The 16,624-nt window shown below is 44.7% G+C and overlaps 1 protein-coding gene across 1 annotated transcript in view; it reads right to left on the bottom strand.

Moving 5' to 3' along the window:
• Nucleotides 1-16,624, bottom strand: part of LOC120986031 (collagen alpha-1(VII) chain-like) — a 570,823-nt gene that overhangs the window by 120,205 nt on the left and 433,994 nt on the right. The window contains exon 86 of the mRNA XM_040414311.1: nt 10,310-10,390. Within this exon, the coding sequence (XP_040270245.1) occupies nt 10,310-10,390 (81 nt within the window). The remainder of the gene's footprint in view (nt 1-10,309; nt 10,391-16,624) is intronic.

Below are 16,624 nucleotides of genomic sequence, written 5' to 3'. Positions count from 1 at the left end.
ATGTCATTTTTTTGCAAAAAAATCGTTAAATTTCGATTAATAACAAAAAAAGTAAAAATGTCAGCAGCAATGAAATACCACCAAATGAAAGCTCTATTAGTGAGAAGAAAAGGAGGTAAAATTCATTTGGGTGGTAAGTTGCATGACCGAGCAATAAACGGTGAAAGTAGTGTAGTGCCGATTTGTAAAAAAGGGCCTGGTCTTTAGGGGGGTATAAACCTGTGGTCCTTAAGTGGCTAAGTGAGAAAATCCACCTATACCATAAATATTAAGAGGGTTGTGCAGCCAGTACATATTGATGACCTATCCTCAGGTTATAGTGGTAGGTTGTGGTGGCTCACTAGCAAGTAGTTAAGGTATGGTGCTGCAAGCTCATATAGAGGGAATCACCCCACCCTCTCTTAAAGGCAAATGTAGTAATAGAGTAATGAGCGAGCACTCTTACACTTGGCAACCAAATTGACATGTGCAGAAAATATTTATTATATCCCCATAAAATACAAGTAATAAAATTTATAAGAACAATGTAGCAATAATATACAACATTACAATCACATATATTGTGGTAGATATGATCAACACTATATTCATATGACATCACTTGTTTCACCATACGCGTTACGGGTAGATTCACTCTCCCTTCCTCAGTGGAAGGGAGAGTGAATCTACCCATAACGCGTATGGTGAAACAAGTGATGTACCTGCATTGAAAAGCCTCCGATAATACTGTATGGCCATACAGAAGAAAATCTCTACAGTAAAGGATTAACTATTCTTATCGTCGAAAGCTGCACCAAAGGAAATTGCGGAACAGAGTGGCAACTCCTGCGATCTTTGGAACTCCTGCGAAATTTAAACCAGCTTGCTGTATGGAGCGACTGAATAAGCCGGCAAATATTTAAAGCTCCATTGAAGCAATAGGGAGACAGCAGACGCTAGACGGTAAGCCAAATATCGATTTAAAGTTTTCTTCAATCCAAAGCTCATATCGACCATAAAAGGATAGGCTATAAGAGACTTTTCACATTATCAGGATTCCTGTGGACACTTTATGAACATGTTGCGCTCCCAGTGAATACACCTACAACATTTTCAGTGACATTCAGTTTCCCAAATTGGGATAGAGCGCTAGAAGATAATACCCCCTCTTTCCCAAATAACAGCATATACTTGAAGTTTCTTGGTGTGATATATATTATTGAATTTATCGACACTATTGAGTCATATGAATATAGTGTTGATCATATCTACCACAATATATGTGACTGTAATGTTGTATATTATTGCTACATTGTTCTTATAAATTTTATTACTTGTATTTTATGGGGATATAATAAATATTTTCTGCACATGTCAATTTGGTTGCCAAGTGTAAGAGTGCTCGCTCATTACTCTATTACTACTATCCTCAGGTTAGGTCATCAATATCTGATCAGTGGGGGGTTCGACTCCCGATACTCGTCAATCAGCTGTTTGAGAAGGGGGTAGGGCGTGTGGCAGCACAACTTCCTCTTCAAGATTACACTGTGCGTCATGCCACTTTCTCACTTGCAGCTGCAGCACAGTGTAATCTTGAAGAGGAAGTGGTGCTCTTCAAACAGGTAATCGGCGGAGGTGCCGGGAGTTGGACCCCCACCGATGAGATATTGATGATATATACTTACGATAAGTCATCAACATGTACTGGCTGCACACACCTATACGTGTAGTAATAAATCAAAAGTTACTGTAGATATTTTATACATTTATGGCATATCCACAACTGGTACCTACTCCTATTTCTGACCCTGTCAAGGCAGCTAATGGCGCAGTCAGGCTGAAATTGCATTGAGAGGTCAATAGGTACATAGAAGAAACTATAACAGCAATCATAGAGTAAAGTAGTAAAGTCCAAATATAGCTGTGTTAATTAATATGTGTCCATGTGACGTTTCAGTCCTTTCAGGGATTGGCTGCAGCGGTATAAGGGATGTCATTACTGTGGCTAAACAGTACCTCACTGCTGCAGCCAGGCTGAAGGGGCTGAGCAGCGGCGCTGGATTTGGGGGTTGTTAGGTTAAGAAAGTGTAACTTTTTTTGATTATTGTAACAATGTCCCTGCAGTTGGCTCACAAAAATAGAATTCAACTGGGTAACCCTCTTTTAAGGAGTTTTCAGAGATTTTGATACTGATGACCTATATTCAGCTGTTTAAGAAGGCATCAGTGCTCCATTCACATCAGTGTGGCTGAGTGCGATACCAAGCACAGCTGCTATACAATGTACGACGCTGTGCGTGGTAAGCAGTGAGAAGGCTGCAGCTCTCACAGGAGCGCCATTGCCTTCTCAAACAGCTGATCGGCGGGGGTCCCAGATGTGGGAAGCTGACTGATCAGATACTTATAAACTATCCTGAGGATGGGTCACCAGTATCAAAATCACGGACAACCCCTTTAAGTTCTAGTGTTTGTACTGAGCTCTTTGTGAAAGGAAATATTAATTATTAATATTTTGGGTTAACATCAATAATTAATATTCATAAATAGGCGAGAATCGTCTATTGGTGACTCCGCCTATTTATAATACTATCAATACTAACTACCTGTTGCTCTACCTTTTTGTGAACTTCAAGCGACGGATTATTACAGCGACAAACAGACTATAAACTGTATTATAACAATAAAGGAATTTATTACACAAATACAAGTCTACAGTCTATTATTATTGATATATCTATATACACTGCTCAAAAAAATAAAGGGAACACTTAAACAACACAATGTAACTCCAAGTGAATCACACTTCTGTGAAATCAAACTGTCCACTTAGGAAGCAACACTGAGTGACAATCAATTTCACATGCTGTTGTGCAAATGGGATAGACAACAGGTGGAAATTATAGGCAATTAGCAAGACACCCCCCAATAAAGGAGTGGTTCTGCAGGTGGTGACCACAGACCATTTCTCAGTTCCTATGCTTCCTGGCTGATGTTTTGGTCACTTTTGAATGCTGGCGGTGCTTTTACTCTAGTGGTAGCATGAGACGGAGTCTACAACCCACACAAGTGGCTCAGGTAGTGCAGCTTATCCAGGATGGCACATCAATGCGAGCTGTGGCAAGAAGGTTTGCTGTGTCTGTCAGCGTAGTGTCCAGAGCATGGAGGCGCTACCAGGAGACAGGCCAGTACATCAGGAGACGTGGAGGAGGCCGTAGGAGGGCAACAACCAAGCAGCAGGACCGCTATCTCCGCCTTTGTGCAAGGAGGAACAGGAGGAGCACTGCCAGAGCCCTGCAAAATGACCTCCAGCAGACCACAAATGTGCATGTGTCTGCTCAAACGGTCAGAAACAGACTTCATGAGGGTGATGTGAGGGCCCGACGTCCACAGGTGGGGGTTGTGCTTACAGCCCAACACCGTGCAGGACGTTTGGCATTTGCCAGAGAACACCAAGATTGGCAAATTCGCCACTGGCGCCCTGTGCTCTTCACAGATAAAAGCAGGTTCACACTGAGCACATGTGACAGACGTGACAGAGTCTGGAGACGCCATGGAGAACGTTCTTCTGCCTGCAACATCCTCCAGCATGACCGGTTTGGCATTGGGTCAGTAATGGTGTGGGGTGGCAGTTCTTTGGAGGGCCGCACAGCCCTCACTGTGCTCGCCAGAGGTAGCCTGACTGCTATTAGGTACCGAGATGAGATCCTCAGACCCCTTGTGAGACCATATGCTGGTGCGGTTGGCCCTGGGTTCCTCCTAATGCAAGACAATGCTAGACCTCATGTGGCTGGAGTGTGTCAGCAGTTCCTGCAAGACAAAGACATTGATGCTATGGACTGGCCCGCCCGTTCCCCAGACCTGAATCCAATTGAGCACATCTGGGACATCATGTCTCGCTCTATCCACCAACGTCACGTTGCACCACAGACTGTCCAGGAGTTGGCAGATGCTTTAGTCCAGGTCTGGGAGGAGATCCCTCAGGAGACCGTCCGCCACCTCATCAGGAGCATGCACAGGCGTTGTAGGGAGGTCCTACAGGCACGTGGAGGCCACACACCACTGAGCCTCATTTTGACTTGTTTTAAGGACATTACATCAAAGTTGGATCAGCCTGTAGTGTGTTTTTCCACTTTAATTTTGAGTGTGACTCCAAATCCAGACCTCCATGGGTTAAAAAATTTGATTTCCATATTTTTTTTTTTTGTGATTTTGTTGTCAGCACATTCAACTGTGTAAAGAACAAAGTATTTCAGAAGAATATTTAATTAATTCAGATCTAGGATGTGTTATTTTTGTGTTCCCTTTATTTTTTGAGCAGTGTATATTTATATCAAAGATTATATAAATATATTGTAGGAAAGAGCAAGGGGCCGTCATTGACGGAAGATATGTGTCACCGAGGTTCCTAGCCTCAGTGAGGTACGAGCCAGTAATTTTAAATGTCAGCTGACTGACACTATTGATTATTTACTGTGGCTGTAAAGCCGATCCGGGCTGGCTCTTACTGGGAGCAGCCAAAGTGCAGGGTGGGTGGCTGTTCCCCACGTACCAGGCCTGGTTTTGGTTTGGGATAAAAACCCAGCCAGCAGTGTCAGCTGAGTGGATTATCCTTCATCTGAGACTGGAGCTTTATCAGTCTGGGTGTTGGAGCCTGAGAGTTTGGGCCGGGATTAAGGCCTGCTACATTGTTTGGGGAAAAAGCACGTGGACTTCTGCTTCACCAAAGGACTTATACGCTGCAGCCTAGTGTGAACAAACACCAGACGCAAGGTGACTGTTTTTCCTTGAAACTGCTTTTTTGTTGTCACTTTACTTATGTGTGAATAAAACACTGCACTGTTTAAGTTAAAGATGTTGTCATTGCCTCTGTACTGCGTCCGCAAGCCTGTCTACCAGAGCAAATCCCCACAATTGGTGTCGGATGCGGGCAAACGCAGTGAGGCAGGCCTAAAGGCCAAAAATTTTTGTTTTTTCCACGGCACAAGTGCATGTCCTACATTAAGCTGGCATGGCTACGACCCGTGTCCCCTGACAAAACAGAGGTGGTCGTGAAGGCCCTTGTGGAGGCTAACTTGCAGCAGCGGGAGGCTAACAAGCAGCAACAAGAAACTAACCAGCTGCTATTGCAACATGTAATGGCATTGCAGGCGGCAGGAGCGTCCCAGAATGTCCATGATGCCCGGAAAGCTGTCCGCGCGGCGATTCCGAAGATGAACCCCTCGGATGACGTCAAGACCTATCTGGCGGTCTTCAAAAAAGTGGCCGTGAGGGAAAAGTTACGCCGAGACCAGTGGGCTGAGGTCGTTGCTCCATTCCTGGCATCCGGTCCCCAGCAAGTATTGTTTGATCTCCCCGATGCTTAAGCGGCCGACTAACCAACAGTAAAAGGTGAGATCCTGGCGAGACTCGGGGTGAATGTGTTGGTCCGGGCCCAGAGGGTGCATCAGTGCTGAACCCGCCAGACCCCAATATTATGATCTGCTGCACCGATTGCAAAAATCACTGCTATGTTGTATCGGCTGTTGGCGGATGTGTTTTGGAGGGCTTTGCCGTACCCTCTCCAGCACTGGATCGGCCAGGTGTCTCCTCTTTTGGGAGGGGGCCAGCTAAACACCGGAAATCTCCACTCCAAACCCGGCTGCTGGTGCCAGCCAAACCCGCCCGGGACGTACCCCCTGCAGACCCAGCCCTAGTGGTCTGCTGGCGGTGTCACGAAACTTGACATATAAGAGCCGACTGTCCCCATCGGTGTGAACCCATGGACACCAACTATGTCTACCCCCACTCATTGTATGCCAGGAAGCTATGTGCCACAGGTACCTCCGAGACCGTAGACAATAGTCACCTGTCCCAGGTGGAAGTGGGGGACACTCTAGCAGTGGCACTGCTGGATTCAGGGAGCCTGGTGTCCTTGGTAAGAGCTGCCCTGGTGTGGCCTGCATTCATGGGGACTTAAAGGAGTATCCCACCGCCCTGGTCTCCCTGTCAACGGTGGCCAGCAGGTAGATGCATGAGTGGCCAAAGTTACCGGAATGAGTTGATAATTGGGAGAGACTTCCCCGGTTTCCCGACACTCTGGCCGGATACGAAAGTTACCGATACCCGGGAGACAGATGTAACCCTAGCAGAGTGGCCTGGCTCAGGGGGGAGGCCATAACCTTGGGAATCTGAGTCAGAAGGGCCAGCAGTAGGGGTGACCGCCACTTTAGTGGAAGAGGGGGAGACAACCCAGCTAAGTGTGATGGTGGGAGACGTGGAGGACTTGCCGCCAGGTCCTGGGCTGGCAGACCTCAATGTCTCTGGGGATAATTTGGGTACAGCACAGCACCAAGACCTGACTCTATCCCGAGCCTGGGAGAATGTGGTAGTAGTTGAGGGAGACTCGCTATGTTCCCCCATTTTGTGGTTCAACAGGAGATGCTGTACCGGGTAAATAAACTATGAGGTGAGCATATTGAACAGCTGGTGGTGCCCAAGGCGTATCGCAAGCTCGTATTGGAATTAGCCCACCAACATGTTCTTGGGAGACACCTGGGCCAGCAGAAAATGCAGGACCGGATTCTACAGTGGTTCGACCGGCCCAGTGTGTTCAGAGAGGTGGAAGAGCATTGCAAGTTTTGCCTAACCTGCCAGATAACCAGTCCCCAGCCACATTTCGGTAGTCCTCTGGTCCCTCTCCCGATTATTGAGGTTCCATTCGAGCGGATCGCTATGGATCTCATCGGCCCAATGCCAAAGTCTGCTAGAGGGCACCAACACATCTTGGTCATCCTCAACTACGCCACTGGTACCCTGAGGCGGTACTACTGCGTCATACATCAGCCAAACTCATAGCTAAGGAGTTAGTGGAGATGTTTTCTCGAGTGCGTCTGCCTAAGGAGGTTCTGACTGACCAAGGGACCCCGTTTATGTCCAAGGTCATGAGGGAACTCTATAAGTTGCTCCACATAAAACAGTTACAGACGTCCGTGTATCATCCGCAAACGGATGGCCTGGTAGAAAGGTTTAATCAAACATTAAAAAAATGTTAAAAAGAGTGGTGTCTAAGGATGGGAGGGACTGGGATCTTCTTCTGCCCTATCTCATGTTCGCAGTGCGAGAAGTGCCCCAGGCCTCTATTCGGTTCTCGCCCTTCGAACTGCTATACGGCAGACACCCTCGCGGTCTGTTGGATGTCGCCAAAGAGCCATGGGAACAACAACCCACACCACACAAAAGTGTTGTTGAGTATGTCACCCAGATGCAAGGGCGGATGGAAACAGTGTTACCACTTGTTAGGGAGCATTTGGAGGCAGCTCAGCGAGCCCAGAGTAGGATCTATAATCGGCAGGAACTTTAACCCGGGTAATCGGATATTGGTGCTGGTACCTACCGTAGACAGTAAGTTCCTAGCTAGGTGTCAGGGGCCCTACGGGTACTTGAAAGAATTGGAGAGGTAGATTACAAGGTACATCAGCCGGGGAGGCGAAAGTCGGAGCAGGTGTACCATGTGAACTGCTCAAACCCTGGAAAGATCGGGAAACCTGTACGGAAGACAGCCCACGTCCAGGGTTTCTAGGGGAAGAAGATTCGGTCCCTCTGTCTGAAGCAAGGGAAGTGGCTTCCACAGTGAAACTTGCTGACAGTCTCTCCTCTAAACAGGCTCAGGAGGCCAGGGAGTTCGTTAGTTGGAACACGGATGTGTTCTCGGACCTTCCTGGACGCACTTCCATAATCCAACATGACATTATCACTGAGCCTCAGGCAAAAATCCGCAAACTTAGTGAGGTGTCCAAATTTGACGCATATCCCATGCCCTGAGTAGATGAGCTTATTGAGAGGTTAGGCCAAGCCCGCTATTTTTCTGTGTTGGACCTCACCAAAGGGTACTGGCAAGTACCCTTGACGGAGGCTGCTAAGGAAAAAACGGCTTTCATCTCGCCAGAGGTGTTGCATCAGTACAAGGTATTACCCTTTGGTCTACATGTTGCTCCCACCACGTTTCAAAGGCTAATGGTCATTGTACTCCGTCCACATCGTCGGTATGCTTCGGTGTACTTGGACGATATCGTTATCCACAGCACCGACTGGGAAAGTCACATACCTAAAGAACAGGCTGTAGTGGACTCTCTTAGGAAGACTGGCTTAACCGCTAACCCAAAAAAGTTTGCGATAGGGTTAGAAGAGACCAAGTACTTGGGGTATGTAATTGGACGCGGAATTATTAAACCTCAGGTAAGCAAAATTGAGGCAATTCGGAATTGGCCACGAGCGGTCACTACTCGGCAAGTAAAGTCGTTTCTGGGAATGGTGGGATACTATATGAGGTTTGTCCCCCACTTTGCTACAGTCACTGCACCATTGACAGGCCTTTTAAAGGGACGCAAGTCAGTGACGGTTCAGTGGTATGAGCAGGCGGAAAAGGCTTTCTCCGCTCTGAAGTCGGCCCCGTGTGGGTCCCCCCGACTTCAAGAGGGAGTTTGTGGTACAGCCACATGCCTCGGACCTGTACTCTCTCAGGACATCAATGGGGAGGAGCATCCCATTGTTTTCCTGAGCCGCAAACTTACCCCAGCCGAGACTAGGTACAGTATAGTGGAGAGAGAGTGCCTGGACATCAAGTGGGCACTCGAGTCTCTCAACTATTACCTGTTGGGCAGAAAGTTGCGTCTGGTGACCAACCACTCCCTTCTCAAGTGGATGAGCCAAGCCAAAGAGAGGAATGCTCGGGTCAACAGGTGGTTTTTGTCTTTACAGAACTTTAAGTTTTCCATGGAACATAGGGCAGGCAGGTTACAGGGTAATGCAGATGCCCTGTCCCGGGTACACTGTCTGGCGGGTGTTCACCCCCTCAGGGTTGAAGAAAGGGGGGAGGTATGTAGGAAAGCGCAAGGGGTAATTTTAAATGTCAGCGGCAGCTAGTGCTGAATGAACAGAGTGCAGGGTGGGTGGCTGTTCCCCATGTTCCAGGCCGAGGTTTTGGTTTGGGATAAAAACCCAGCCAGCAGTCTCAGCTGGGCGGATTATCCTCCATTTGAGACTGGAGCTTTATCAGTCTGGGTGTTGGATCCTGAGAGTTTGGGCCGGGACTAAGGCCTAGTTCACACGAACGTATGGCTTTTTCAGTGTTTTGCAATCCGTTTTTCACAGATCCGTTGTTCCGTTTTTGTTTCCGTTGCGTTTCCGTTTCCGTTCCGTTTTTCCGTATGGCATATACAGTATACAGTAATTACATAGAAAAAATTGGGCTGGGCATAACATTTTCAATAGATGGTTCAGCAAAAACGGAACGGATACGGAAGACATACGGATGCATTTCCGTATGTGTTCCGTTTTTTTTGCAGACCCATTGACTTTAATGGAGACACAGAACGTGATTTGCGGCCAAATATAGGACATGTTCTATCTTTCAACGGAACGGAAAAACGGAAATACGGAAACGGAATGCATACGGAACACATTCAGGTTTTTTTGCGGAACCATTGAAATGAATGGTTCCGTATACGGACCGTATACGGAACACAAAAAAACGGTCCGTACACTCGCAAAAAAAAAACGTTCGTGTGAACTAGGCCTAAGGCCTGCTACATTGTTGGGGGAAAAAGCACGTGGCTTCACCAAAGGACTTATGTGCTGCAGCATAGTGTGAACAAACACCAGATGCAAGGTGACTGTTTTTACTTGAAATTGCTTTTTTGTTGTCACTTTACTTATGTGTGAATAAAACACTGCACTGTTTAAGTTAAAGATGTTTTCATTGCCTCTGTACTGCGTCCGCAAGCCTGTCTACCAGAGCAAATCCCCACAATATATACATATAGACACACACCGCAATACATTAACAACACTATAAAACCTGACTCCGCTAACACAACACAATCTACTATACAATCCCAATTCCCTCCCCCCCCATCTAAACATCACACTTAGCAGCAGCTCCCACCCACCTGGCTACCCTTTATCCCTACAGTATTTACCCCCTGCTATCCCTGCACATTATATTCCAACCCTTCCCTCTAACTTTATTGTCGTGTTCTCGACAACAGGGGATTGTAGAGGGAAGTGCCTGGTAGGCGTATATATAGATATTTATATATCCATTGTTGATATATATGTCTATATATGTATATTGGGCCTTAAAGGCCAGTGGGGCATTATATATATATATATATATATATATCATATATATCAACAATAGATATATAAATATCTATATATATGCCTACCAGGCACTTCCCTCTACACTCTTTAATTGGGCATATAAGGCCTGCAATTAGTGAAGACTGTCTCAGAGCCAGGAATGCCAATATGTTCCCAGTATGATGTGTAAAAATTTAATTTATTCATTTTACCTGTTCTCCTTTTTGTCCCTGTAGACCTCTGTCTCCTTTGGATCCTTTAAGTCCATTCCTCCCATCTAGTCCTGCTGTACCCTGAAAATAGAAAAAAAAAAGGAGTGATTAAGTCCAATATAGCATGTTGGCAATTGGATTAAAAACAATGTGGGACTGTATGCAGGATGGATTTTTATGCCGTAATCCCTAATTAAAGCCTGTATTAGACCTAGCGATAGTCGGGCAGATCATAGCTAACAAGTATTAGTAGGAGCGCTTGTTAGCGATGATCTGCCTGTGTAAAAGTGAGGATTACCCGATAAATAAGCAAATGCTTGTTCATCAGACAATCGCAATCTTTAAGCAGGTTAAAAAATAATTTGCCGGTGACAGATTGTGCCGTCTAATCGCGGTCTGCTGCCTGCAAATAATGAATCTGTATGGGGACGAGCAATGGCCTAAGTGATCACTCCTTCCTATACTGTGGAGTTCACTGCATGTAACAGCAGCAGTCTCCTCTACTGAACGTTTTCTTCTGACAATCGTCTACCTCATGTAATACCAGCCTAACTTTCTATATTTCTCAATTTCTCAAAATGTATTTAAAGTGATATTAGATCCATTATAAATCAATACAATACCTAAAATAATAGATGTTTTGATACATTTTTGATAAGATGATTGAACATTCCATACACCAGTCAATACATAGTCTGCTAGTGTACTATGAGCATTAAGAGGTGAATGTCTTGTAGTAATCTTGGTGCAACTCTGGGGGTCTGCTCACCAGAAATGGAAATCTACACCAGCAAGGTACATTCCAGGTGTACCTTACACCAGCTTTCTTAAATCTAATCAAATTTTAATCTGTTGGGCTGCATTGGCCCCATCCTCTCCTGGTGAATGTCCAACTGGCATAAATGAGGAAAAAGTCACAAATATTTGTACAAATGGGGTTTGTGAAAACATTTCAATCTTTCATACACCAGAAAACCTACATAGAAGCCTTCATAAATTCCCACTTTATATTTATGTGAAAAGTACGGTATGTGTCAGTATGCTTTCAGTAAGGGTCCATTGACACATCCGTGTGTGTTTTGCAGATCCACGGATCTGCAAAACAAGGACACCGGCAATGTGCGTTCTGCATTTTGCAGACCGCACATCGCCGGCACTTAATAGAAAATGCCTAATCTTGTCCGTAATTGCAGACAAGAATGGGACATGTTCTATTTTTTTGGGATCGGAATTGCGGACCCGGAAGTGCGGGTCCGTATTTCCAGATCCGGGCAGCACATTGTGCGGCCCCATAGAAATGAATGGGTCCGCAATTCCGTTCCGCAAAATGCGGAACAGAATTGCGGACGTGTGAATGAAGCCTAACTGTGACTCCACTCAAATACTTAAAGGGATTGTGTCCTAAGAAAATCACCTAATCTTTAAATTACATTTTTATGTTAAACATATTTTTAAAGAATTTTGGTGTTTTTTTTTATAATATAAAAAAAAACTAAACAAAATCCTGCAGTTTTCACACTGGGTACTTAAGCCTAATAATAGGCATCATTTCTTGTACTGTACAGATCACTTTACTGCAGTTATCTGCTTGTCATTTTAAAGACAGGATTGGAATAACGCATATCACCATCATACCAGGATAACACAGCATCCGTCAAAAACAATAAGTGATTGTCAAAGCTTATCTATTCCTTGCTTGTAAAGTGACCTCTGCACAGGTCACAGAGCATGCCTAGAAAACTCTCCCATAGAAGTCAATGGGCCAGATTTATCATTAGCTCAGGTCAGAATAATGGAGTGAAAAAGTCCCCAAAAAAGTCCCAAACGCTAAAACTGCGCACAAATTTGCGACTTTTTTCTGCTCTGCACTATGCTCGCCAGTTTTCTGAAAGTGGGCGTGTTTTCTTATGTAAATGAATCTCTTGACAGATTTACTATTGGGACTATTTAAAAAGTCGCAAAAAAGTCGCAATTTCACTCCAGTGAGGACCATGCTTATTTTATGAGACTTTTTAATAAAACATGCGACTTTTTTTTATAAAAACGTGCAACTTTTTCGTAAAGATGTGCGACTTTTGTAAAGCTGCTTACTGACGGATAAACTGCTACCGTCAAACCACATTTATTACAGTCTTAAAGGGCCAATCATAAATCTGACTTGGCTAAAACTGACTTTAGCCATATGTTAAAGTGGAGTGAGCTGTCAGAGTAATGATAAATCTGGCCCAATGAGTTTCCCCCCCGACCATTGTGTCTATGGTCCATGGGAGTAAATCTATAAAAGATTTCTAAATGCTGTTAAGAACAGATCAGGCAAGATGGCCGCCCCCATAATCATGTTCAGGAAATTGAATAAAAAGATCTGTGATCAGAAAATAAAAACAGACTAGAAACAAGGATTTGTGTTACTATCTGGTTTTAACTGGCAGATAAAAATCAGTTGACACGTTTCCTTGCAAATTAAATTTGCAAATATTTTCCTTTACTGGTTGTACTAGCTTAAGGTGATTTCATGTAATTATTTCCATTTGAACTCTGCTTCCAAGTTACAATTAGCCTTTGGAAACAGCAGTTCAGCTTCACACCACAGTCAGACCTGTCACCCAACAAATTTGCTCTGTTGAACTGTAACCTCAACTCCCACAGTACATTGTAACAGTATTCAATGAATAGGTTTGAATGGAGAAGGAAACATCATAAAACAGCATAAAATAACTAAAGAAAAGTGTTCACAATTCTTTTTATACTTTGTTCATTGCTGTTGTCATTCCATAGAAACAAACAAAGGAGATGACATTCCCAAAGGAATGCAAAGCTATGAAAGGTATATCACAATTAATAAGTACCTGTAAACTAAAGTACACACCTGCCTGTTATTGACGCCTAATATGTGGACATACTGTATGCATGTAACCCCTCCTTATTTGATCATTTTCATTTTTGCAGAGCTGTGGCAGATGGTGAACATTATTATCCGACTCTAATAGGTCATAGTGAAGTCTTTGAAGAAGGGGAATTATGACTGCATAAGAAATGGGTGAGTCACCTCACATAGTAAGTGCTCATTTGCGCAAACAGCAGAAAAAAATGTAAGGGAATGTGCCATCAGAAAATGACCTATTGTTTAAATCACATTTTTGTGATTAATATACTGGATTTTTAAATAATTTTGATGACTTTTTTTTTTACTTTTCCATCTCAATATCTATATTTAAAAAAAACAAAATTCTGCAGTTTTTGCACTGGGCACTAAGCCTAATAGAAGGCACCACTTGTCCGTCTGAACAGATCACTTTACTGCAGTTATCTGCTTATCTGTTATTCTAATCCTGCCTGTAATGATATCACCTCTGTGTATACCCTGTTTCCCCGAAAATAAGACAGTGTCTTATATTAATTTTTGCTCCAAAAGATGCGCTAGGTCTTATTTTCAGGGGATGTCTTATTTTTCCATGAAGAAAAATACGGTACACATTTATTGTTGAACAAAAAAAAAGGAAATCAGGGTGGGGAGGGGGTTCACTTAAAATGGCACAGGGTGATCAGAGAAGGGAAGCAAAATGACACAGGGGTATCAGGGTGGGGAGGGGGATCACTTAAAATGACACAGGGGGATCAGAAGGGGGAATCTAAATGGTACAGGAGAATCAGAGGGATTACTATAGCATTTTAGTACCCCCTTCTGATCCTCCTGTGTCATTTTGTTCCGCCCTCTGATCACCCTGTGTCATTTAAATTACCGTTTTTAGTCCCCCCCATCTTCACCAGACATCCCCCACCTTCCATCAGATATCCCCCCCCCACCTGTCATCCCGTCCCCTGTGTGTCCGTGCCAGCCAAGTTGTGAGACTCCATCAGGGCAGAGCGAGCAGCAGGCGGAAGAAGGCGGCAGCTTGTTCTGGCGGCGGCTGCGGCCAATCAGTGAGCTCCTTACATTCTGGGGTGGCTTGCTTTATAATCGGGGACGCATTATGTCCGGCCGATGCTTTATAATCGGGGAGTCATTATGTTCGGCGGATGTTTTTTAATCGGGGAGGCCTTATTTTCGGGGGATGCTTTATTATAGGGGAGGCCTTATTTTCGGGGGGATGCCTTATATTACAGCGATAGGCAAAACTAGAGGTCGGTCTTATTTTCGGGGGATGTCTTATTTTCGGGGAAACACGGTAGATAAGACAGAATCCACCATTCACAACAGGTGATTGTCAGAGCTTATCTATTCTTCCCTTGTACAATGAGCTCTGTACAGATCACAGAGCATGCCAAGAAAACTCTCCCATAGAAGTTAAAAGGGTCAGCTCAAGACCATTATGTCTCTCGCTCATGGGCTGCCATAAAGCAATTTTCTTTATGCTTTCTAAATACTGTTAAGAACAGCTCAGGCAAGATAGTGGCCCCCATAATAATGTTCGGCAAAAAAAAAAAAAAGTACAATCAGATAATAAAAACTGATTAGTAAAAAAGGAAATGTGTCACTACCTGGTTTTAACTGGCAGAATTTTTTTTTTTGGTGATACATTTCCTTTAAGTGACCACTGGCATAGCTATAGGGGTCATAGCGGTCGCCCTTGCTACGGGGCCCCTAAGCCAGGGGGGCCAAGAGGGTTCCCCTTGCCAGTGGTGCTGTATTTATAAGATGCAGTGCATCTCCTCCCCTCCTTCTGCTCGCTCTTCCCGGGGCCCTCGCTGCTGTGTCCTGGCTGCCTGCAGCATCAGGACGTACAGAGCGCACTGTGACCTAACACTGCAGGCAGTCAGGTGACTGCAGCACGGGCCCTGAGAAGAGAACAGGGAGACTGCCAGACATGGAGAGTGGCAGCGGTGAAGGAAAGGTAAGTTAATTTATTTATTTTGAAGTCTGATCTGAGGTCTGATATAGGGGATCTGAGAGGTCTAATGGGGGTCTGGAGGTTAGATTGGGGGTCTGGAGGTCTAATGGGGGTCTGGAGGCCTAATGGGGGTCCAATTGTGGGTCTGGAGGTCTAGTGGGGGTCTGATTGGGGGCTGGAGGTCTAATGGGGGTTTGATTGGGGTTCTGGAGGTCTAATGGGGGTCTGATTGGGGGTTTGGAGGTCTAATGGGGGTCCGATTGGGGGTCTGGAGGTCTAATGGGGTTCTAAAAGTCTAATGGGAGTCTGATTGGGGGCTGGGAGGTCTATTGGGGTCAGATATGGTGGTTTGGAAGTCTAGTGGGTGTCTGGTGGTCTAATGGGGGTCTGATTGGCGGTCTGGAGGTCTAATGGTGGTCTGATTGGCGGTCTGGAAGTCTAATGGGGGTCTGATTGGGGGTTTGGAGGTCTAATGGGGGTCTGATTGGGGGTATGGAGGTCTAATGGGGTCAGATATAGGGGTCTGGATATCTAATGGGAGGTCTGATTGAGGAGTCTGGGGTTCTGATTGGAGGTCTGGAGGTTTAATGGGGGTTTGTCTTCAGCAATCTGTGGATTTGAAGGGCTACTTATCTCTTATCTCTGACCTTATAAACACTCATTAAAGCTCAATGCTTATCTTACTGATAAAAATGTGGCTTAAATAAGTGTTTTTGACCTTTTAGTAGTTTAGAAAAAAGGGTTATTAGATGACCGGCACAAAGTGAAAGTACCAGTCACACAGTTAGAAAAACAGTTAACCCTTTGTAGCAGAATGGCTCAATATTTTTTAATAAAAGCCGATTGAAAATATGATTTTTAGCCAAAAATTTGTAGAATGCAATCATAAACAAAAATTGCCTCCAAAGGTGTACATAGCCTTTATTCTACTGGGCCTGTAGTCCCTAATATCATCCTCACAGTAGTTAGTGGATACCCCTACACACCAGCACCACTCTAAGTAATGGTAGGGGTGGAGTATAATCTTTTGTACAGCTCAATAGTCTTTTCCACATAGACATGTGCTATGAGAACACTGTAACCCTTACATCCACCTATCTGCATTTTTCTCCACAGCTTTGCTTTCGTGACAATATACTGGCCCACTTTTTCCTTTTGGTATTAAATGGTTAATTATGTCCTTTCTGACAATGGGGGATGTCCAGCATTATAAATGTTTTTCCCCTGCAGTGTCTCAGATTAACTATACTTTGGATGCCAGACATTAAAGAAAATCAGAAAGGACATTAACAGTTTGGTGAGGGGGCCTATGGGCCCCCTTGGCTTGTGGGCCCTCTAGCAACTGTGATTTCTTTGACCCCTATAATTACGCACCCGCCTAATAAAGAGAGCCCCCTGTTAACATTGTGACATGCAGACATAGTTTGCGTGAGCTCCTTCTACATGCTCAATTAATGCTTGTTGTACATCGTATAGATACTATTTA

The sequence above is a fragment of the Bufo bufo genome, chromosome 1 (assembly GCF_905171765.1).
Source record: "Bufo bufo chromosome 1, aBufBuf1.1, whole genome shotgun sequence".
In the NCBI taxonomy this organism is placed as follows: domain Eukaryota; kingdom Metazoa; phylum Chordata; class Amphibia; order Anura; family Bufonidae; genus Bufo; species Bufo bufo.
The sequence above is the reverse complement of the archived record's forward strand: the minus strand, read 5'-3'. Positions and strand labels throughout refer to the sequence as shown.